The 25059-nt window shown below is 39.3% G+C and overlaps 1 protein-coding gene across 2 annotated transcripts; it reads left to right on the top strand.

Moving 5' to 3' along the window:
- The first annotated feature begins 1039 nt into the window (after nucleotides 1-1039).
- On the top strand, nucleotides 1040-24907 carry LOC132259483 (neurexin-1). Of its 2 annotated transcripts, none has more exons than XM_059757144.1 (16): nucleotides 1040-2112; nucleotides 4104-4237; nucleotides 4377-4521; nucleotides 4787-4840; nucleotides 5045-5177; nucleotides 9822-10159; nucleotides 10228-10539; nucleotides 11345-11452; nucleotides 11538-12072; nucleotides 13408-13634; nucleotides 13705-13816; nucleotides 17125-17272; nucleotides 17339-18447; nucleotides 18678-18913; nucleotides 19829-20132; nucleotides 20525-24907. In XM_059757144.1, the coding sequence occupies exons 1-16, from the start codon at nucleotides 1636-1638 to the stop codon at nucleotides 21364-21366; spliced, it is 5214 nt and encodes a 1737-aa protein (XP_059613127.1). In that variant the 5' UTR covers nucleotides 1040-1635; the 3' UTR covers nucleotides 21367-24907. The 2 variants fall into 2 exon arrangements, with proteins under 2 accessions (XP_059613127.1, XP_059613118.1); XM_059757135.1 differs by having other exon boundaries at nucleotides 13705-13825.
- The last annotated feature ends 152 nt before the right edge of the window (nucleotides 24908-25059 follow it).

Below are 25059 nucleotides of genomic sequence, written 5' to 3'. Positions count from 1 at the left end.
AGAGAGAAAGGAGAGCGAGCAAAACATCTCGTGTAATTGCTTGGGGAGTTCAGGTATCCCTGGGAAAAATTGAAAATTCACGTGATATTAAACATTTGCCGAAACTCATTCATAATCGCTGTAGGTGTTTAAGCACCTTTTCCCACTTAATACATCCACCCACATATGCATAACAATTCATCCAAAATTAATGTATCAGATACTCCACGGGAAGTAGATCAACTTTAAAAGATCCACAGCACCCTTGCGAACGGATTTTCGCCGTTCATGGAGTAAATTTAATAAAGCATCTCATCTCAGATGTTCCGAGTATCGACATTGAAATTTTTCACAGTGCTCAAATAAGTGGAATTTCTCAGACATAATCCTTCAACTACTCAGTAGATATTTCATGTCATGACTCTCGTCTACTCCACTCTCTTCGGTCGTGTGGCGTTTTTCCTCTGAAAAAGGGAAAATTATGGTCGTGCACGGAAAAATCGTTGGAAGTTCAATGAGCACTAAATATGCATTGATATGTGGTGGATTGCATGAAATTTTTGCTATTGGAACAGTTTTTGTTCCATGTGGGAAGAAGGACGAGGAAATTTCTCGTGTGAGAAAATTATCCTTAAATATGAGAAAAATACTACAGAGACACAGACATGAAAAATCAATAACTGCGCGCTGACGAATTTCTATATAGAATCCATTTGGTTGGAGATTGCTGAAAAATTTCTGCCACAAGGTGTTTCCTCAGTGGGGGAATTTATTCAAAAGTAAGTGAATTTCTGTTGAAAAGTCAACTTCCGCTCATCTGCTTGCAGACAATGAATGCAGAAAATAAATATCTTGCAAGATTACATTATTGTGTTTCATAGAAAGTGGCGAAGTATCGCCCTAAAAAGCACCATGAAATATCGATGGCAGCATTAAGGCGATTGAATTCTTGGAGCTTTGGCGCTCCAAAGGCACCCTGTGATTCTGGCGCTGGCGCAAAATCAGTATTGTTTCGCGGTCATGAGTGTAGCCTTCCTGAAAAGCAGCGTTACTACCATTCTGCATTATTGAATGTGTGCAGTGGAGTATCAAAAGAGGATGCAATACGTGTACTTGGAGAGGGCCACAGAAGAACAATTGTGTGTCCAGAAGCAAGTTAGATGTACTTTTTAGTGGCAAACTCGGGGCTTTTGCGTGAATCTGTGAAGCGAAAATTGTGTGCCATGGTGAAGGGGAGTGTGTAAGAAGGTGTTCCGTGTAATAACTTATATAATATTAAGACAAGAAATAATGGTGTCCTCATGTGAGGTCTCCTGCGAGGGAACCTGATAGTTGTACATATCGCGACGGTCGGCGTAGAGTGTGGCTGCTTTTGGACAGTCTCATCCCTGGGCAGAACTGGGGCTGATAAATCCCAAATTGACGTGCAGTGAGCGAGAAGAAACGTGGAGTATCACATATCCGACGGAATTTAAAAGAATGGATATTTATGTAGGAAGATAGATGAATTTATCATACTTAAATCATCATAAATTTCTAAGGCTTAACCACGATGATACACAATATCGACAGTGCGCTGCGAGAGGGTAGAATTTAGGGCGAGCGCGTGAATTTTCACATATTCGGTGGTAAAGTGCTTTTGGTGGAAAAAGCAAGATGGCGGTTGACCGCAACGGCATCAGTATCGACTATTGCAGAAAGTGTACAGAGGAGAGGAAGCGAAGTGCTCCATGGCACCTCTGGGGCCGCTTCGGGGTGCAATTCGGCGAGTCCCTGCGGAGCCTGGCGCCGCGGAAGATGGGCCTCATACAGATGATGTACATGACATTTTTCTACATGACCTTTTGTATCTGCTGGGCCCCCGTGTGCTCTGGCTTCCTGCTCGACGGCTCGCAGACATCCTTCGCCCAGTTCCGAAAGTGGTTCACGGGGCTCAACGGCTCGCTAGAGCTGGAGTTCAAGACGGAGCAGCCAAATGGGCTGGTGCTGTACACAGATGACGGGGGAACGTATGACTTCTTCGAGCTGAAGCTCGTCGAGGGAGCCCTGAGATTGCGCTACAATCTCGGCGGAGGTGCTCAAATAATCACCGTGGGTCGTGATTTACATGATGGACACTGGCATAAAGTGCAAGTGAGTAATAAAACAATTTTATGATCCCCCTTTTACTACTTTTAAAATCCCCCACGAGGCCCTTCACCCACGCTGCCGCCCGAGAAGTCACATAAATCGTCTGGGCTCAGCTAACTCTTGAGATTGAATTTATCGATCTTTCCGCCTGCCCACTAATTGAAGAATAGTGCGGGAACATTCCTAAGAGAGCCCCTTTTCACGTTCCACAACTTCTTCTTGACTTTTGATCATCAATTAAAGGCATTCACGAGAATTCCATCGATTTATCCTTCACATTTTTAATTCTCCATTCAACAGTGGCGATTGCCGTTTTATTTATCCCATTTACATCTCACCCTCTCACCGCACTCATATGTGGCCACTCCAATTGCAAAATATTCACCTAGCCTGGATAGGTATATTTCGTAAAGAAACTGTTCATTTAACGATTGACATTGAGGCTCTTAAATATTCTGAGGGTAGATTTTCAGCACGCGAAGTTGCAATAGGGGAGCTTTTTTCATAATTATCATAGTGCCTCTACTATGTACCTGTTTCGCTATTAAGTTTTTAAACCTAAATGGATTCCATAGAAAATTGTGGTTGTTAAATTTTCAATATGCACCTTGAGAGCAGCCACAACTTTTCAGAACGTTATACCGAGGAATTTCCTCATTCGCAGTCTATAATTGGGAAATTTTCCAGACGACTGATAATGATAAATCAAATTTGTTTGCGACTGTATCGTATTTTTCCATTTTATCAAATTGACCTTATAATTGCTCGACAGAGAATACAAAGCTTCTCGCTGTCACATCTACATGTATTTGAAGTATTTTATTTGAGCATTTGAGTTTAATCAACTGCAATTTTCTCTGAATGGCACAACAAAAGAATATTTCTCCTTCTGCGATAATTGTGCTCAGTTGGATATTTATCGAGTGCCTTGTTAAGCGCCAAAATGAAGGAAGAAATTTAATTTTTCAATTGAATTATATAGAAGTTTCTGTATAAATTGTTGATCAACGAACGATATATTGTGCTTTTCCTATGAATTTATCCACATATATACATGATGACGTACATAAGGTATACTTGTGAAATGGACTTATTTAAAATTAGGGACAAAAGGACATTTCACATGACCTAAATAGGGAAAATTGACATTTTCACATAAAACTTTGTGGGAAGCCATGGAAATATATTATACATAGGCGTCCTGTTGCAATTGTATCTGCAGCTCATTAGAAGAGAGAAAATGTCATTGAAAAAAAGCTTTTTAATTGATGCATTTCGGATAATGTGGAAAAAACGTAAATTCAGACTTTTCGATTTAAACTTCATTCATACTCTGTGCGAATGTATTTCTGACGGTCGTATGTTGTATTTTTAATTTAACAAAATAGAACTCAGTATTTGGGAGATTAATATTTTTTGTCGGAAGAATTGTCTTCATTAAAAATCGTATACTTAATAAAATTCTCCCAAAGTAATTCCCCGTGAAGAGTACCTTCAAACGGGCACAAAAGCTTTGTAATTTACATTCTGAATACCCAAATAACATCTCTATACTCAACTTTTAAAGTCCTTTTCACGTGCAAAGTGGGTGTTTGTGCTGCGGAACATAAAAGTTATACAAAAGGTTGAAGATTATCTATGTGGTTTGTCTTTGGATAAAATGTTGAGCTTCGTCAGTTACAAAAGCCGCCCACAGAAAAGAGTGTATTTTTTATAACTTTCACCCTTGCTGAGACAAAAAATCACTTGCATGGCGACATTTAACCGGAGGCATCATGTGAAATGTTTATTTTAGCAAGTGGACATACAAATCCCGGTGTTGTACAGATTTTAAATTCTCACTAAAGCATCGCGTTGGAAAATAACTCCTTCCAGTGGTTCCAATTACGTATTACCATTTATAGAACAAATTGTAGGATTAAACAGCGATGTACAGAGCTCCTGTATTGATAATTTCTTTATTTAATTTCTATTTTAAAATGTGCTTTTTATAGGTACTGCGCAGTGATGAGCATTCGACACTAACCGTTGATGGAGTGTCGCAGACGCGGTCGTCCAGGGGAAAGGAATTTCAATTTGGAAAATTCGCTACTAATTCTGACGTATTTGTTGGTGGAATGCCAAACTGGTAAGCTACGATTTTGATTAAAGGATTCAAGTTGAACATCGATAATAATAAAATTGTTACATGCGACGGGAAGCAATATAAATTCCATCAGAATTATTGGAGAAATGTAATCAACAATGCTACATATTTTCCTCACTAGGTACAACTCTAAATTGACCCTGTTGGCACTGCCCAGCGTAATATTTGAGCCTCGATTTAGGGGCTCAATACGGAACCTCGTGTATGCCGATCAGCCTGGCGTCCCTCCCCGACGGCAGGAAATGCGCCAACCTCGGGATATAAAGGTAATGACATCCTCCAGGGAGCATTTTTTATGTGTGAAAACGATCGTGAAATGCAAAAGTCCCTTTTTATGAAATTTAATTGCTCGCTTTATTGCTCTAATTGAGGACTTTATGGCTACGCACATTAGAGCAGCCAGGAAAGTCATAATTGTTTGCTCTGCTGTACAAATTCACGTGGCATTTTCAATTACACATTTTTCAAATGATTTTTTTTTACACAGCAAATGATTAATTGTTTGGCATTTTCCCTGTTTTTTTTCCACAGTGTGGCGATGCTCCTTGTGACGTTAATGAATTGCCGAAAGAGAAAGTCACGCGGGTAAGTGAATATAACGCGATTAAAATAATTGGTTTTCACAGACATTCACATAAATGATTTTCCGTAATATTGGAGAGATGGAATTGTCTATTTGAGTTTTCACTTCACGTAAAATACCATCCCTGATAATACGACTTCTGCGTGGATGTTATTTGTATGAGTAAAAAATATTTGATTGCTGATATATTGCGTTTTCATGCGCAGGGCCTTCGGAATGTAACAGATGCTTGCGAACGACACGATCCCTGCCAGCATGGTGGCATATGTATATCGACAGATTCTGGGCCATTGTGTGAATGCAGGAATTTGGAATATGAAGGAATGTACTGCGAAAGAGGTTAGTTTTTTTTATTATTAGACATCACATAAATTCTCTCCAATTCCCCCTGAAATGCTCCTAAATTCATAGTCGCATTAGCATATTTGGTCGAGTTGTGCCGACTGGGATAGTGATAGAGTGGAATAGAAAGAGCTTGAGAGAGCTTTCGAAGCTTTCTCGGAAATAGAATATTCAGCACTTGACTCCCCATCGTTCCAAGTATTAATAAAAATTTCCTCAATGGATTGATGACAATCTGAATCCCGCCACTGGATGTGTGCTGAGTCTTCATCTTCACTAAAAATTCCACCTGAAAGGGAAGGTCAACATGAAATATTCAATTTTAACGTGCGGAGGCACGCCAGTGCGCAGCTCTTTTTACCCGAAATTTCAGATTCATGGTCCAGATCCAAATCAAATTCAAGCTGATGATTGATTTCGATTTCTGATGGTGTTTGTGGCACAATATTTGTATCCAAATCATCTAAATCGAAAATCGCTGTTTGCACTATTTGATTTTTCCTATTGATGTGATGCAGCGAGAGTAGAGGTTCTATTTCCGTGCCTCCTTGGAGCAATGAAAGGAGTTTTTCATCTGAGTTGCGCCTCTCGCTGCAGTGTTCCTTTCCACAGGCTCTCCTTTGAAGAGCTGTGCACTGAAAAGAATACCAATTGAAAAACATTTTGGGGAGACAGAGCAAATATTCTTCAAAGAGAAAGTCGTGCACAAGGTTTTTTGAGTGCACACCATCAATTTACAGCTGAAATGGATTTATTGCTAGAGGTTTAGGAAATTGCTTTTCACTTTAGGCTTCCGATGGATCCCTATTAAAAGCCAGATCGAAAACAAGACCTCAAGATATTTACAATTTTCGCCAATAGTAAACACGTGTACGAGTACATCGCGCTTTATCATTTCGAGACTCACCCTTTCCGTTGCGGTGGTAAACAGCAGGGAGTGCAAACGTTTCAATATATTACTAGTTAGGGCTCCTCGTGTAGCTGTAAAGGCAGTTGGGAGGAGTTTCAAACAATGTCTCAGTGAGTATTTCTTGGGAGTAATATCGGAGGCTGTGTTGGAATCCCCTTCGCATCCCTCATTGTCTCGGAAATGTGAAGTGGCATTCAACTTTAAATCCAAACACTCCACCTCCCCATCCGCTACACTCACTATGTGTGCTCTGGTATCCTCAATCAAAGGCACAAGTTCTTCAGTATTCATGATTTTTCTCACTTCCTCTATGGCGCCTGCTCCAAAGGGACAATTGTAAATATCCATTGTCGCCTGGAGGAGTTCCTTTGATTCCACTCCATATATTGACGCTATGGAGAGACATCGTGGGCTGGAGCCATAATTATTCCTATATAAATATTTCAGGGTGTCGTAAAATCCTTGTTCACAAATTTTTACGAGTGTCTCGGACGATGGAGGGATTAATACACCAGATAGTCTCTTAATGTTTTCCTTAGACAGCGATAAAATGTTATTTCCCCAATTCATGTGGAGGATTTGTTGACTCGTATCGCATGGACATATATCACATTCGCCCGAAAATGCACTAACTGTGACAATTTCGGCTTGGCTCTCCGTGTACGGTCGATTATTGGACATTTCGCCGTCCATGTATCGCACTCCGTTGAAATATGGTGGCACAATGCCCGAGAAGAGTGGTATAAAACAGGAGCAAACGAGGGCCTGAATTAGCTGAGAACGACTATCGAAATGTGACACGACGACATTTTCGGCATCCGTGAAGGTAGTCAATGATATGCATAGTCTCCCATTAACCAGCAAATGTGCATCCATGGGCAAATACTTGTCAAGCATCCGGTAAATATGGTCGCTGGAATTGAAGATGTGCTTGAACGACCCGAACAAACTTCTCTCGGCATTCGATGACATTCGCAAAATTTCTGCAGTAAAGTTGTCTGAAATAGACCAATTAAATGAGATTGAGTTGCTAACTGAATAATTTCCTAATTATGTTCCACATAAACTCAAGCGCATGGAAACAACAGTATTTCATATTCACCTCGGCAAAAGTGAGAGGAAATTAATGTGAATTTGTGAATCTCCTACTTAAAAATTACCTATTATTTTCATTTTATCTTTACTACACCCATATATTTGAATTTTAGATTCTGAAATATGAAATTTTCACTCATACACAGATTAGCAATCAAAAATCAAACATAAAAGTTCAATAAATGAAAATGAAGTTGCAAAATTATTTTGCATATTCATAGTGATGGAGTGCTAGTTTCACATAGAGTGGAATTTAAAAAAGCCAGAGTAAAATGCTAATGCCCATGGTTATTTAAACTGTTGTAGAAACATGAAAAATGTGAGCTAAAAGTGAAATAATAAATGAACGTTTGCAATTAGTAATCATGCGCTCTTTTCATTGAAAATCACTCTGTTTGCATAGCTTTTTTACTGCGGCATCTAATAGACTAGCAAAAAATATGATCCGAAATACTGGGTAATATTAGCGAAAACATGGAAAAACATACCAAAAATATTGGCTTTATGGCAAAAACAGCATTTATTGGCTCTCAATACATACACAGCGTAAATGTTCTTTTCAGCCAAAGTGATCATAAATATTGATTGTTTAATTCATACAATCTTATCTTTTATTGTGCCTTGGGATCAATAGCTGTGATGTATTCGTGTCAAAATGAAAGAAAGAATGATGACGTAGTGGATATTGAATGAGTATAACAAGGTGAAATGCTCTTGGATGATTTCCGCTCTTTCAAATCAAGCGATACAATTAATCTATGTGTAAGAATATTTAAGAAGTTGGATCAAAGTTATAATACCATCACATTAGGGTGGTCTTCCGACCGTCCAATCAATCAAATCTAATCAGACTATGTGCGGGATTATTGGTGGATTTATTTATATAAATTGTGAGTTCATGCTTTGGTTAATTATCACATTTTGCCAAATATCACCATTGACGCAATCCGAAATGGCGAAAGCGAGGCGTCAGAGGGGGAAATGTCCGCAATCAAATTACAGGCGGATGAATCCTAAAATTTACCATTAACTTGGTCGATGAGGAGTGCAACGGCGGCCAAGGCGCCAGCAGATGTTCCATAAATTTTCCCATAAGTCAAATTGGGGGCACACTTTCGGAGACACGCCACCACCCCGCTGTAGTACAACCCCTGGAAGCCACCCCCGGCAAATGACAAATTCATAGCTGTTGAACTATTGAACAAAGGGGGTAACGTACGTTTATTGAATGATTTCATTTATATCACTCCGACACGGTGCACACTCGCGGCCGTTCCGACGAACACTGAATGAATGATAAGAATAGAATTGGGGCTTTTTATGTGATGGAGAGAGCGTCATATCTCACCCGACTCATGTTTCGCTCGCTGAACAAGTTGTACATTGGCCGGGATAGTACAAAGAACGTGTGCAAAATTCGCCTTTAAAATTACATTTACCTCTATTGCAGGAGTGAATTATCACATTATATATGCGAACATAGATCCTTTGTATTGTGTGTGTGGCTTTCATATCGCATCCCAAATGAATACACCAGTGGGATTAGTCAATTTGATTCCTAAACTCGCCATTACAGGGCGAAATTGTCTCCACATGTGTGTCAATTTGTCTGCACATTACCAGGTACATAACTTGAAATGCTCACAACACATAGCCATGAAATTATTCAAAAGTGGCACTTTTCACTATGGCATGCGACAAGGAGTGTACGACTCCATTTACTCTCCTTTTACACAAAGTTATAAATTTCCTTTATGCCCGCACTATCGTGGCAGAGCAGAGATGCTGAAACTTCAATTCCCTGGCAAAATGGGGCAGAAAATGAAACTTTCGCTTCACAAGATTGTTATCATGATGAGGTGATTTTGTCTGTTGCTCCCCGGCTGATCTTCACTGGCTCTCTCTCTCTCTCGCTCAATTCTAAGACTACTGATTGCATTTCACTATAATTGGATATCATTTGTTTTATACTCGAAATGATGGAAGGTTTCAAAGAGGAGTAAAATTGTCTGAATGGAGAAATCCTGCTATACATTTTTCTGGAGTAGAAATTTAATTTTATTGGTCTCGATGTCTCGACGGATACCGTTGACAGTCGCACAGTAATTCGATTATATCCAATCTTGATTCCTGTTGATAGCAAAGGAGTAAAATACCGAGATTGCAGCAATTTGGTGACCTTTCTATCCATGTTGACAGGGGAGCTCTCACTGACCTTTTGTGATATCTGTCCATGCGAACATCGAATTACTTCTGTCCAATTTAATTCCGTCCTTTCTCCACAGTGGAGAAAAGGTTGCTGTTGCACTACAAACTCCATTTTAGTCTTTTCAAATATTATGACATTTTACCAAAACTTTGTTGGGAAGAATTTTATTCACTCACGTTTCAACATAATAATATTTCTTCATGAATTTCATAATGAATTTTAGTTTAAGATCTTTCTAAAACAACTATAATGCATTGTAACACAGCATGAATTTTATTAATGCTGTGTTTCCTCTTTTAAAAGGCAGATACATGCATGATATAACCGCTCTTTGGAGAATTCAACTCAATTAAACTGTTAAAATAAATTTCATCCTCGCTCTCATTTTGCTGTTTTCCCATTTCTGGAATGTTTTGTGTCTTTTCAGACAAGGCTCCATCAGAGGCCACTTTTCGGGGCACAGAGTTTCTCTCCTATGACTTAGGACAGACCGGAGGGGAACCGATTGTGAGTGCTCAAGATGCAATTTCACTGTACTTCAGAACCAGACAGCCAAATGGGTTGCTCTTCTACACTGGCCACGGAACGGACTATCTGAATCTCGCTCTCCGCGACGGCGGCGTATCGTTAACCATGGGCCTAGCGAATGGGAAGCAGGAGATGCATATCAAGCCCTCCCGAGTTAGATTTGATGATCATCAGTGGCACAAAGTCACAGTTCATCGCAGAATTCAAGAGATATCATCCATTACGAGCTTTTGTCGGGTAAATTTCTCACTGAAATGTCTGATAACACAAGCAGATGAGATGCTATAAGTACGCTTTACTCTTAGCTGGTGGCCGTGGTTGACGATGTATACACTGATCACTCTCATATCGCCGGGAAGTTCACAATGCTATCCTCCTCGAGAGTTTACGTGGGTGGAGCTGTTAATCCTCGTGCACTCCAGGGTGCCAGAGTGCACAATAACTTCGTTGGATGCCTGAGGAAGGTGGAATTCTCAGCAGACACACTGCGTCTCAACCTCATCGATTTAGCCCGCACGGGGTCCAAATTGATACAAGTCGCCGGAAGAGTTGACTACATGTGTCCGTCCGGAGACCCTCAAGACCCCGTCACATTCACAACCAGATCATCGCATTTGGTAAGCTCCCCTTATTGAGATAAATGGAATCCTTCATTGGCTTATTCGCATTTTCCATTCCATTGCTCTATTCATAGAGAGAAAGTTCTAATATACATTTACAGAGACGATATAATCTGATATGCTTAACACAAGATGACAATGAGTGGGAACATGATATTAACTCTGAATATGGATTACTTATTCAAGTGAATTACGTTGAAATGCAATGTATTACTAATTTAAATGTTTCTCAAATGTCTCAATGCGGAGCAATTGTCTTTTGATTCCTTAGAAAATATATTGTGATTATATCCTGAACGTGCTGAACAGACTGAAGATGATTGAGAAAGTTTGCAAATGCTTAAGCGTACGAAAGTCATGAGATGTCTCTTTTATTTTTGTTTGGAGCCAAGAAAACTACCAACACCCAGTTAAACGAGAATTCGCCGAGTGTAATGAGCAAAGGCGATAAATTGATGCTAGTCAAGTCCGTGGCTTCTTTCGCAAGATCTCTGTATTTAGCAAATTAAGTTGTATTCAGAGACACAGCAAAATTTTGCATAAGTTCTCGAGGCATTCCTGAACGTCTGTACAAACATTCATCTTTTAACGTCTCATGATTACTAAAACAGACTGAGACCACACAATTCACCAGCAAAATGACAAGCATAAATAATTCTGAGATAAAATTTCTTGTGTGAAAGTTCATCAAAAAGTTTTGCCCTCGCGATTTACCCGTGTCACTTGTCAGTCTTATTAAAATAAGTGATTTTAATCAATTAGAGGAGGTTTTTGTGTGGCTGAAATTTAATTTAATTTACAGACACTTCCAATGTGGGACGCCTCTAAGCAGGGGACAATCTCCTTCAAATTCAGAACAAATGAACCTAATGGATTAATTGTAATGAACATTGGAACTCGACCACCCAAGGTAAGAGAGAGAGAAAGCATTTTATCCATTTGCACTACACTTGAGCCATTTATTCTAATTTGTTTGCCTCCGCCTCTCTCCTCAGTCTGACACCTTTGCCGTGGAGCTGCTCAATGGCCACATCTACGTTCACGTGGATTTGGGTTCGGGTGCTGTCAAGGTGCGAGCCTCTCGACGCCGCGTTGATGACGGTGTGTGGCATGAGTTGATGGTGAAGCGCAGCGGCCGGGAGGGAAAGGTGTCCGTGGACTCTGTGTGGAATGAGTTCCGCACCCCGGGCGACTCCACACAGCTCGAAGTGGACGGCCCGCTCTACATCGGTGGCACTGGACCGGCCTATGCCAATGTTAACTGGCCTCCAGCTGTTTGGACAGCGACACTGCGACAGGGATACGTTGGATGCCTGCGAGATGTGGTGCTGAATGGTAAACCAGTTGATATTGCAGCTTATGCGCGACAACAGGACTCGGCATCTGTGAAGCCCAGCTGCCATGTGGTAGCAAGTCAATGTGGAGGCTCACTGTCCCCCTGCCAGAACGGAGGATCGTGCACCGAGGGCTGGAACAGACCACTCTGCGATTGCTCCTCAACCCTTTACACGGGTCCTACTTGTGGCAGAGGTGAGTGTCCGTCAATTTTTTACGGTCCGCCCTAAAATTGTGGGTTTAACAGCTTCCAATATACAGACTTTTTACTGTGATAAGCCAATTCTAGGAGCAATTCATCTTTTATTATAATGATCATGCCTTTAAAGTGTGTCATCATCCCAAATGTAGAGAGCTCTCTCACGTAACAAATGGAGATTGGGGATGGAAATGTAATTTAGTGGTTAATCGAGTTTATCCATTGCCGTAAAAGCAGCATTACCCTTATTGAAGCCAATCGGAAGTCGATTTACGATAGTTTGAGAAGATGCTATCGAGACGAAAAATTGGTGTGCATCTCCTGGAAAATTCGTTTGACTCTCCGCCCAACCGTCCGGCGGAAGTTGTAGCAATTTTTGTGCACAAGAGGCAAAAGCTTTCCGCCATGGAGTTGAGAAACTTTAAATGGCTGTCAGGAAGAGCGACATTTTCACAGCTCGCTTACCTTTATATCATTAAATACGTTTTCTGCAATACTTTTCAATAAAGAATTAAAGATTTCACAAATTGCTATCGTGATATTTTAATTAATTCACTTCGTACTTCTCTATAAGCCCTACCTATTGTGGCTATTTAGTAGTGATTGTGAATGAAAATTTTTGCAAACAATTAATGTGCTAATGAAATTGCTTATATTCGGAACCGCAGCAAATGTATGTTGTACATTGTGCTGAATGATAGTAAATTCAAGCCATGTCCATCCCATTTGAAAGTGAAAAGCTTTGTAACTGACATCGCTAATCGCATTACAAATTCAGTGGGAATTTCCTGGGAATGATAATTAATTATTTATTCTTTCGAAATAATCCACCAATCCCAATCGATGATTTCACATCATTAAACCCGAAATCCAACCGTTTTAAGCTACCCCCGCAAATTGCATCACTGTAGTGGAATTGTTAATTAGAACTGAGAGCAGAAGTGAACAGACGGGATAGTTGAACTGATTGAGCGCGGTGTCTTTCAGGGAATTCTGTTAATTTACAATAAATACTCCCCTGTTTGCTCAATGTCTCTGAGACTCATTCAACTGGAAGCGTATTTGGGGAATCGGGTGTTGTTGCGAGCAGGAGAAAGTTAAGGGTGTTGCAGTCCTTGAAAGAGTACTTTGAGATGTGATTCTACAGAGAGACTTTATCAAATGGTTCACAATATTACGAATTTAATAATGTACAGGTTGAAGGGAAAATTGAAGAGGAAGTTTTACCAGTTACACAACTTTAATTTTGAACGGGAGAACTACATAACACGGGTGATTTTCGGTTTTCTTCTGCGAGAGAAATTTAGGGAATGTTTAAAAATTAATTGCAGAATCTGCCACTCTGGCGTTCAACGGCTCTCAACACATGACCATTTGGCCGAGAGGCACTCAAGGTACCCGTACTCAAACAGAAGAACTCATCCTCCGCTTCAAGACAGCTCGCCCGGTGGGTCTGCTCCTGCTCACCAGTGCGGAATCCAATTCGCCAGATCGTCTCGAGTTGGCACTTGTGGCCGGCCGTGTGAGGGCAAGTGTAAGATTGGGTGATCGCGAGAAGGTAAAGTGTGACACTGTTGCCTCCTTCCTGGCTCTCAAATCTCACTCACCCCAATTTGACTTTGCAATAGAATCTATTAGCAGGACAGGGCGTGCTAAATGACAACAATTGGCACACCGTGCGCTTCTCGAGGAGAGCCTCCAATCTGCGGCTACAAGTTGACGGGGCTGCCCCCGTCAGGGGTACGTTATGTATGTATCAAACAGCACATATTTGCCCTAATACGTGTCGTGACGTGTCGTTTTCTTAATTTTTGAGATTCAATATATTAACAATATATTCGTGTTTCATGAGTAATACGATATATATAACGTAACATTTTACTATTACAACATTAAACTCTAATTGTTGAGTGCTGAGATAATGATTTAGACCAAGCATAATGCTAATGAGACAAAAAGAACATCAAGAGAACAGTATCATTTGGAAATATATATATTTGCTATACTTTCACTCAGTCGTGATGATATTTGAAAAAAAATTCAGAGTTTGCAAAAGAAGAACATATCAGAATCATTTTATATATCATGCCTTACATACTTATGATTTATCGAAAACTGTATTCTTCTATCTCTCTCTACTCTAAAAATTGGTTATTTTGTCGTTTATTTCAATTGGTGTAACTGCTTTCTGTTCCTTTTCCACTATTCACTCACTCTCTCTCTCTCACTCTGTCTCTATGTTTCTGCAGTTTCATCCAAATAATCGTTTAGTTACCCACACATTTCCTCTGTTACAACATTAATTCGATAAATCAAACATCTAGATTAGGACATTATGTTGGAAATATTTTTTTTGCATCTGACTGTTAAGTTGATCATATTATTCATATATATATATGGCTCTTATTATGAATGCCTTTACTGATTTGTAATATTTGCCGTAAAAACTAGTAAAAGAAATGATTTAATATGTTTGCTTATATTGAGAAGTTTCTTAGACTGAGTTGGTTTCTCTATGATTGTTTTACTTCCCCTCCCCTTAAAAAGACAAATAATGTAAGCGTTATGAGTTTTCAATCTAAATATTCTAATAAATTATACTGTTTTATTTATCTATTACCTGTAACTTGCTTTGAGTGTATTTTTCCCTCCTCCCGCCTAATTGGAATAAATATCAAAATTTCCTACTAAATGTTTTCTTACCTTTGGAAGAGAGTATATATTTTTTCTAAATTCTAAAATGATTGATATTTTCCGTGAGATTTTATAAGAGCAAAGAAAGAGTCTTGTAGCTGTTTCACAACTTGAAAGAACAAGAGAAATAGCGATGAAATCGTTTGAGAAATGTCGTGAAATAAAGATATTCGAAAATGAGATGAAAGAAACTTGCGAGCGTCAGGGCGCTATTTTATTGCACAAAATTATTTTGCCTGATTTAAATGAAGAGAACATGTTTTTCTGTTTATATCATACCTCCAAGGAGAACAGTCATCCGCTAAGCGACTTTTCTACTTTATATATATGCACTTTCACACAAGAAACTTAGTGAAAATATACAGTCACATTTTACAGATAAAAACAGTTTCTCAACTACGTTCATGACAAAGGTATTTTGAAGAAATCATTCGCGCTGCTCTTCATCATACAATAAACTATAGATGTACGTTCAAAGAACACCCTTCCTAATTGGATGTTATTTCAGAAAACGAAATCCAATCATAATGAATTCCATTGCAAAAATACTCTTTGCATATTCACAATCAGAGAAAATGTTATCATTTCATTTAGCAAAAGAAGACAAACAGAAAAACAACATTCTCTTCAGGATTTACTAGAATTCTTTTTTATTGATTGACTCCCGTATCTAATAATTAGATCTAGACCCCTTTCTTTTTTAATAATAATATATATATATATATATACATTATAAATTATTACCATGAAGTTTTATACTAAATTGTGTCTAATTGGATATAATTTTGATGAAAAATATGTGATAGGAAATGATTTGTTGACAGATAAAATACTTGCTTGTCGCTTGCATGTGAAAAAGAAAAACAGGAATAATTAAAAAAGTCGACATTTTAATTATTGATTTGGAAAATAATATGAAATTGTTTTTCATTGATCTGAAATGTTTTACTTATTGTTTCCCTTCAATTTACTACTTCGCATGTTGATTTTGAATTGTCTACAATTCATTGTAAAATATACATTGATGCGTTTATGATTTATTTCAATCAGACGAATTCAAAATTGGCTATAGAAACACTTTCCAAAAAATACAAAAGAAAACAAGAAAGAAAAAAGGGACAATAAACGCATTAATTTTTATGAATCTTTCATAATTTCTTGGTATGTTGTATCCTTAACTCTTCGTCATATCTATTAAATTACCTCTCTAAATTATGTTACTAATCATCTTACCATTTAAAAGATGGTGAAGGTTCGAATTTGGAAAATTCGTTTCGCGTTCCTATAAACAACGGTTGGGCAAGACATAAAATAAAATAAATACAATTTTCAAGTGTTTGTGTTGCCATAAATACTAGTCTTTCTATGGGTGAAGGTGGAAAATTATAAACAATTGAATTCCGGAAAATCCAATGCGATTTGCGTTGTTTAATTAAAATAATTGTGCTGCTTTGCCGCAGTTCTGGGAAATACAAATGCTTTTGTGTTATATTCATTCTCAGTCCTTATGTAATTCGATATTGCTGTGTTTTAAGCAGATACTGCATAATACTGAAATGTACCTTAAAGCTAAGAATGTTTTGAAAAACATACATAATTCTACGAAATGGATTATCAGAACATTCAATACCTTCTGAAGGTTAATTAATTTTATCTCCGTCTTTGATGAGAGATTTGCCCTAATTTCCTGAGCTTTTGTACACACTTCATTCCCAAAGATGTGTCAGGAAGAGTTAGATTATATCTCAACGAATGTGAATTTGAGTGCACTGAAGAGGGAGCAGTCGGAGAAAACTTTTAGGGATAGTCTTCGTATTTGTTGAAGGCCTGGAGATATTATTGGGGAATTCTAATAGAGCGCAAGTCGAAACGCAATTTCCAAATGACCCAATTTGGTGGATGGAAACGTGATATTATTGAAGCTGTTCTGCACATGCAGGAACTATCAACTGCATTTTCAGCGAGAAGACGAAGAGTTAAATGAAAGTTTAAGTGTGTACTTGAGGATTTTTTGTGTACATAAGAAATGCCAGAGAGTCTTATTCTATATGTGTTTCTGGCAATTATAGCAGGAAGAATTTCTGTGCATAACAAGATTGCTTCTGCCAATTTTTTTATGGGTCAACATTCGTCATAAATTAGTTTCTCAAAGCTCATACACAAAGACCATTGCTCATGAGTTGTAATTGGTCAGAGAAGTGCTTGGGAAGGGATTTATTTGATTTTTTTTGTTCTGAAATGTTGAGTTGGTACTTTTTTTGGCATATCATTTTATTGTACATTTTGTGTTACTGTTGCTACTTGCACAGTCCTTCGACACATTCTCTTACTGTGAATAACGTAATCTTCTGCAGCCGAGACAATTCTGGGTAGACACAGTACAATGGAGATACGCTCGATATATTTGGGTGGACTGTTTCATGCTGAGGAGGAAATTCAAATGACCTCCATGATGCCACACTTTGTCGGCCAAATTCAGGGCTTTGTCTACAATGGAAATAGGTACTGGAGATGCTGAGGATGCTCATGGATCATATTTTCATCTTTCACGTCTTCCCTCCCCGGCAGGTACATTGATATGCTGTGGAGTTTGGGCACGGAAGTAACGGCTCTGCCTTCCGTGTCATTTAAATTGACGGCACGTTTTGTGAATTCACCACCTGGAAATCCTTACCATGCCGCCACATTCCGCTCCAAGCACTCCTACGTGGGCCTCCCCATGCTGAAGGCGTACTCTGATGTGCTTATTGATTTTCGCTTCAAGACACTGGAGCCCAATGGCTTGCTCTTCTACAACGGCGGCCGTCGGAGTGATTTTATCGCCCTGGAGCTCGTCAACGGGCACATCCACTACGTCTTCAACATGGGCGATGGGGCTGTGACGATGCGGGACAAGAGCAGAATGCACATGAATGACAATCGATGGCACTCGGTCAGCGTGCGACGACCCGGCCCCAAGACTCACTCCCTCATAGTGGATGACGCTATTGAGGTGCATTCAGTGCCGGGAAACAATATGCACTTGGAATTGGAGGGAATCCTCTACGTGGGTGGTGTATTTAAGGACATGTACGCCAAATTGCCGCCCAGCATCACCTCTCGGATGGGCTTTGAGGGGTGCATGGCGTCGCTGGACCTTGCTGACTCTTCCCCGAACCTCATGGATGACGCCGTGGTGCCGAGCTCTCTGGTGGTCAATGGGTGTGAGGGCCCCACCAAATGCAGCCAGAACGCCTGTGCCAACCGAGGCACGTGCGTTCAGCAGTGGAACGCTTACGCTTGCGAGTGCGACATGACATCCTACACAGGGCCAACGTGCTATGACGAGTCTGTGGCGTATGAGTTTGGCCACAATCGTGGCATCATTCACTACACATTCCCACCAGGTAACCAGCCCGACACGGAGGAGGATCAAATAGCCTTGGGTATCATCACAATGAAGTCCGATGCCGTGCTGCTTCGCATCGAGAGCTCCACCACGCCCGACTACATGGAGTTGGAGATTGTGGAGGGAAATGTGTTTATGGTGTACAATATTGGATCTCATGACTTGCCGCTGGGCGAAATCGGTGTTAAAGTCAATGATAACAATTACCACGTGATAAGATTTTCCCGCTCAGGTGTGAATGCAACCCTCCAGCTCGATGACTACAATGTCCAGGTGCTTTATCCGCAAGGTATGCCAATGCCCCCGCATTGGGGATTTGCCGTAGTGTTGCATTGTGTTTCCGCAATGGGAGTAATTGCGTTAAATAATTTGATTTGCCAAGGATGGGGTATAAATTTGTTGAGCTGCCGAGCTGTGTTTCGTGTAGATTAGAGTTGCAACATTGAGGCATTATATGAGTTTGAGGAAGAATTCGCAAAGCTTTTCATCAACTCTAATCTTCTCCGTGTGTCTTTGCAGGGCATCACGCGACCACCTTCAACTCAATGGCAAACATTCAGGTGGGCGGCAAAATAAACCGCAACGGCAGATCACGAATAGAGCGTCCTTTCGCTGGAGTCATTGCCGGCCTGTCGCTAAATCGCCTTCGCGTGCTGGACTTGGCGGCCGAGAGGGACCCACACGTGAACGTTCGTGGGGACGTGCAATTGGTAACGGGTGTATTAGATAGAAATGATCTGCAACGAATGCAGCAGGTTAGACATCAAAAAACTCTAATAACTCTCTCTCTAATAATTAAACTTTTTACCACACGATTCTCTTCCTCAGTTCAAATGTTCAATCATTATTTCCTAAACAAAAAATAGTTGCAAGGAAACAGTGTCTTGAGAAAATTGTCGAAAACCATCTATCTGTCTCATAAAATAATTGGCAATGTCCATTCTTTTATATACTCTTGACTTTTTGCAATGCATTTTAATAACATAAGATGCTCTGTTTTGAATGAATCGTATGAGACTAGACATATCTATGGTGATTTTTCCATGTATTTGCATGGTTTTTTGCCTTAAACCGGCTGCAATCAGTGGCAAAATTTTATTATTTCATCTCTTTGGACTTTATAGCGCAGTATGCAAAAGTAAACTTTGAAACTATGGCAATAACAATGAGAAGAGAATCGATTTCTTCTTTAATCCGATTAGCAACTTTTCTATATGAATCAAGACACTCTATATTAGAGGAAGAGCCGTACTATCATAAAGTTTACCTTTGCATAAGACGGTTTGATTTTCTTTTCCCAATTGCTTTTCCACTTTATACTTTATAAAGTTTTATTCTCATCTTTAAGAGTATAATATTTCGCTATCATTCAAGTCACTCCATATGCACTGCAACACAACATTTAACAATTTAATCAGAGCACACATAAATCCAAGAACCACATAAAACATGAAATTTAACATACAATTTGATCAAGACTCAGACAACTGAATATACGTATGTCTGTATGACATATGATATGAGAAAGAAAATACTATACACACTCCATCTCAAATGGTCAATCCTCAAACTCATCCTTCAGATGCAGCATTTGTGCTTGTGTGTCGTGAAGCAAACAATGCGGATGGATCCGGAGGTGATAATTTATGAGAGATTGTGGTGAATTCCAGACGCCAGCAAGTGGATACCCCGGCGTGATGGATGATTTAATATTTTCTGGAGCCGGCTCCGGCTGTCGTGGCGATGACGAAGATGAATGCACACCGCCGTTTGAGTCGGGATCAGGAGACGACTTGATAACACCGGTTTACGTTCCACCCACCAAGCAGCCATCCTCCACCAAGGGCACTAAATCCAGCAAGGCGGATGGCACCTCGCCCGAGAGAACGTGCGACGACGAGGACTGCATTCATGGATCAGGGTTCGGTGAGACGACTGAGTCTCTCGGTGGAAGCACAACCATCAAATCGACAGGTGAAATTGATTTTTCACAATTTTGTATTCACATCTCACGAACTCAGAAGTGAATTATCCCATTTGAAAAAGTTTTCCTGATCAATTCATCTCCTCTCTTCTGCTTGAATTTTAAAAGATCACAAAGTGCCCAAATGAAACTTAATTGTTATTTATATGTCTATCTTTCTGAGAAGAACGTTCAAACTGTGAATGAATGGGTAATAAGGAAATCATGAATCTCTATTTTCCATCACTGTACAAAACGGCATTTCCGTTCTCTCGTGAATGGCAACAGCGGGAACTTGAGTAGGAAATTAATTTCCTCTTGCCGTTGTTATTTCCGCGAAGATGATGCAAAAATAGTCGCAGAGATGAAGAGGGTAATTTATTGATTGCGCCTCACATTGCAGAGCAAGGACCTGACGGCACGTCCAGCCACATGGAGACAACGCCATCGGAGACCCACAAGATAAGTTCAGCATCTGAGACGATGAAGGAATTGGACTCAACAACGGGCGTGTCCGGAGGCACAACAGTGTCTGTTGGCGTGAGCACATCCGGTGAGGGAAGTACTTCGACCCTGGGCGGCAGCACCAGCTCAGTGGGAAGCTCCTCGACAGCCGGAGAGACGAGCAGCAGCTCTGCCGGTACGACAACCACGTCCACGAGCAGCAGCACGAGTACGGCTAGTAGCAGCAGCACCTCAATCCTCACAACACAGGGCCTGGAGACGTCGGCGGCGGAGCGCGAGTCCACGTGGGAACACGAACCGGTGGAGACGACCAGGGAGATCGAGGAGAGCACACCGCCGTACCAGGATCCCCATCCGCCGATCTACGTGCCCACGCTGCGGCCAAAGCACAAGGGCGGCCGTATCAACTCTGAGGCCGAGGAACGCACGGCCATGATCATCGGCATCGTGGCGGGCGCCCTCATAGCTGTGATCCTCGTTATACTACTAGTCTTATGGTTCAAGTCCAATGGCGACAGGCCTTACAAGGCGGAAGTGGACAAGGGCGGCGCCTTCGGACAGGGCCCCAATGCCGCCCTGCTGGGTGGCGGCGTCGCATCAAATGCTCACCATCACAATCCCGCCCATCATCCCGTGCAGCAGATCCACCATCCCATCAATGGCTCCAATCTCTCCTACAACGGCTCCCTGCGCAACGGCCACGACAAGGCGAACTACATGGCGTCCGTGGCGAAGCCCAAGAAGCGCGACTCGAAGGACATTAAGGAGTGGTACGTCTAAGTGTTACGAAGGCAAGTAAACTAACAAGACGACCTACAATAACTCTATACTCTAAGGTGATTTCTTTAGCAGTTACCTTTTTGATTGAAGATGTAACGATATCGTTTTTACAGATATTTTGTATTGTAGACAGTGGTAGAATTTTATAGTTTAACAATTGGCTGAAGCAGGGACTTTTCCAGATGCTTCAGGCACTTATTGGTACTCGGAGATGGTGGTACATTTTGCAGTAATGCCAGGTTAAGACAGTAAATCGGTGGTTTCTTGGCCAATTGAATGTAATTGGTCACTTCAGTAAATAGTTATTGCCAATCGTGATATTTCTTTCTTACGCATTGAGTATTTTACGCTAATTTTACTCTCTGACAATAAACAATTGGAACAGTTAACGAAGGCGCCTAATTAATCAAACAAATAACAATGAAGGAACTGTAAATTTATGTTTGCCACTCACTTTGAAGTTTTCCCCTCAAAACAATTCGTGTCAAAGTCCATGCATATCTCCGCCAAGTTACCGCAAAATGTAGTCACCATCACCTCTCTGGAATTTATCAATAGTTAAGTTAACATGAGAATTGTTAGTTATTGCGTCATTAATTATATATCCCACCATTGTCATTGCATTCATTTATGTATCAAAACTCTACCGAAGAAGTAAAATCCTCGACTTAACATACACGAACATTTTGAAAAGACGTAATAAAAGAAGGAAATTAAAGAAAACAACTCAAATACTCAAAACAAGCATAAATGCATATTAGATTCCCGAAAAAAAGCATTAGGTGGACACCTAAGAAATTGTGTATAGCAGAAGGAAAGAAAAAGAAAAAAAAATTAAAAAAGAAAATACCCTAAATTAAGAGTAAACGATTTTTCTTATAAAACATTTGTTGCGTTAAACTTTCTTTTGTTGTAATGTTAAAATTTAGTGAATGAGAAATTGAAGTGAATGTATAAATTAGAGGAAACTGAAGATCCGATTATTTAGGAGAAAAAAAAAATGAAATAAATTGCCATAAAGGATACAATAAAATGATAACTTTAAATAAATTATAGTAAAACGATGAGAAGAAAAAACGATATGGTCTTGTGTATATTGTGGAGAACAGAGAAGATGGAGATAAACCAAAATAACTAATTTGTTAAGTTACATTGCTATCTAAATACTAATAAATTTGAATTTAAACTATTGCAAAATTCACAGTAATACTATTGATATAGTTAATGCGAAGGAACTATATTAGAATAATGATGAATACTGGCATAAAGTAGGATTTGTGGTTGTTAATTTGACTGGTTTCTCTTTAATTTCAGTACAATTACCAATTCGTACCATCCCTTGTGTTCAATTGTCCTTATTTCGTCGCATGTCGCGAATGAATGAGAAGCACAATTTTCAAGAGTGGAGTAGATAAAATGAATTTAGAGGAAAAAAAATGAGACGCTCAAACATGTATCGGAAGAAATGTAGGCAAGAATACGTTCCCTTCCCAAAGTAGAGCACTTTTTTTTATTATTAATTATAATTTTCCTGCTGCTATTTTCTTTGGTTGCAAAATGCCATAATCATGGAGAAAGACGGAGAAATCATCAAGAATGAAGAGACAATATTGAGTTGGACGTAATACTTCTGTTAAAGTTGGAAAAGTAGATGCCTTTCACATGTATTCCTCATGTTGATCACTTTATGAATTTCGTTATTTTGTACAACCTGTTTATTTTTCTCTTTACTCATAAATATCTGCGAATGATATTGTTGATAATGTACATTAAACAATTAAATTTTGGAACTGACACAAATCATGATTTTTCACTCATTTCATCCTCATCCACTTGAATGAACTCATCTTCATCCTCTCAGCATGTCACCCACGGACTCTATTCTTGGTCACTCATCGTTGCTACTGTGGTAGAAGCAAACCCCTTTTTGCTGACGCTATTCTGATCTTATACACACATACATATATACTTTATGTTTCGCATCACGTGAGCTTGCTTGAGAAGTTTCCTGAAATATTTTCCATTGACACTCTGCAAAATTGATGGCACTTTTGCATTAAGTTGATTGAGGAGTAAAAGATTGTAAAGTACAAAGACGTGACAAGGAAAGTTTGAAAAGTTGTGCATTGAATTTCCATGAGGTAAACTCCCTCCCTCCCAAGTTAACCCCGAAAAAAAATATCATGGCAAACAGTGAACGTGCTTTTAAAATGCCAATTAAACAAATCCATGGAAGAACGCTGTGGCGAGAGGAGTTCATTGATGGGAGCGCTGTAGGATTATAAGCGTAGAACATTAAAAAAAATAATAATATAGTATAGTGGGAAAGAGGTAACTAAAGAACAAGGATTCCTAGTGAGAAAAACAACTCCATAAAATGAAGAGAAAATCTCCCTTTAATAAAGAGAAAGTTTTAAATTTAAAATGTTGTGAATTTTTTCTAAATATACAATGTTAAAATGAACCAACAAATTTCCTCTTCTATATACCATATTTCTCGCCCCCCCAAAAGAGATTCTTCACACTTCTGTGAAAACACAATACAAAGGAAAAAGTACCACTTGTGTAATTATAAACTTACTGTATAAAAGAAACTACCAAAAACCCTCTACATTATACTATTCTTCATATCTAAATGCCGCGGACACATTCGGTTCTGGGAAGCGTGACAATACTCAAGGAGAGTCTTCACACATCCTGTGTGGATCCTGTCCAATCAACAGACATTCTGTTCGTCAGACATACCAAGAACGGCCAAAGAGTGACACAATATAGCTAATGTAAATCGACAAAATAATTTGCAAACTGTACAATTTTAACAGATCCTTCCCAAGTGCTCGAATGTTGTCTGAATGCCGTAAATATTTAATACTTATTGACTAAAAATAGTTTTAAAAAAACCAAAGAAAAAAAGTATCAAATATAGTCATAACAGAAATTACTAGAAGGTTTTTCCTTTGCGAAAGACCATCGTAAAACTCATATAGATGCTAAAACTTTTTCCAAAAAAAAATTACTGACTCACTTTACTAACATATCATTGAGTGAAGAACACTATTTTACGTAAAATTGAAGCAACTTTCAAACTATTTTCCCCCTTTCAAGTGTAATCTCTCTTGAACACTCTTCTTCAAAGTTACTACATTATAACTCCAGATTTGTAATTAATAACAGGGTAAATTGTAATGTAAAGGTGAACCGAGATTGCTTTCCGCAGCTTAACATTTTCATTTTCCCACCAAAGTTTCACCTTCTTTTGAGAACATTTTATGTCCAAAGTATACAAAATGTGAAAGGAAGAATTTATCAACACTGATTTGATACCAGAAGAAAGAATTTATAAATTTATTTAAAACATGACGAAAAGGTGTAAAAAACCTTACACATATTTTTTGGCCAATAATTTAAGTGTGTGAAGAAAGATAAGCGAATAAATGAGAAGACAAACTGTTTAGTATAAGATCATGACTTTTATTTGTGAAAAAAAATGAATAAACTAGTGTTGTAAATAATTAAAAGAAGGCAATGAGAGTAAAAGAAAGGTAGGAAATCAACATAGCAAGAAACACTACATTGAAAGATTATACAGAATAAAGCATTATTTAAAAATACACAAAACAGTTGTTAATCATAAAAAAAACTTCTTTCATTTACCCCAAAAACACACCATCTTGCGAGAAACCACTGGAGCTT

The sequence above is a fragment of the Phlebotomus argentipes genome, unplaced genomic scaffold (assembly GCF_947086385.1).
Source record: "Phlebotomus argentipes unplaced genomic scaffold, Phlebotomus argentipes genome assembly contig_6, whole genome shotgun sequence".
Lineage (NCBI taxonomy): Eukaryota > Metazoa > Arthropoda > Insecta > Diptera > Psychodidae > Phlebotomus > Phlebotomus argentipes.
This window is presented reverse-complemented; position numbering and strand designations above follow the sequence as displayed.

Excerpts from the sequence above, each read along its gene's own strand:
- LOC132259483 (XM_059757135.1), top strand. The coding sequence starts at position 1,636 with ATGGCGGTTGACCGCAACGGCATCAGTATCGACTATTGCAGAAAGTGT. Across the intron at positions 10,160-10,227 it reads CCATTACGAGCTTTTGTCGG|CTGGTGGCCGTGGTTGACGA; the intron begins GTAAATTTCTCA and ends CTTTACTCTTAG. Across the intron at positions 17,273-17,338 it reads TTTGTCTACAATGGAAATAG|GTACATTGATATGCTGTGGA; the intron begins GTACTGGAGATG and ends CCTCCCCGGCAG.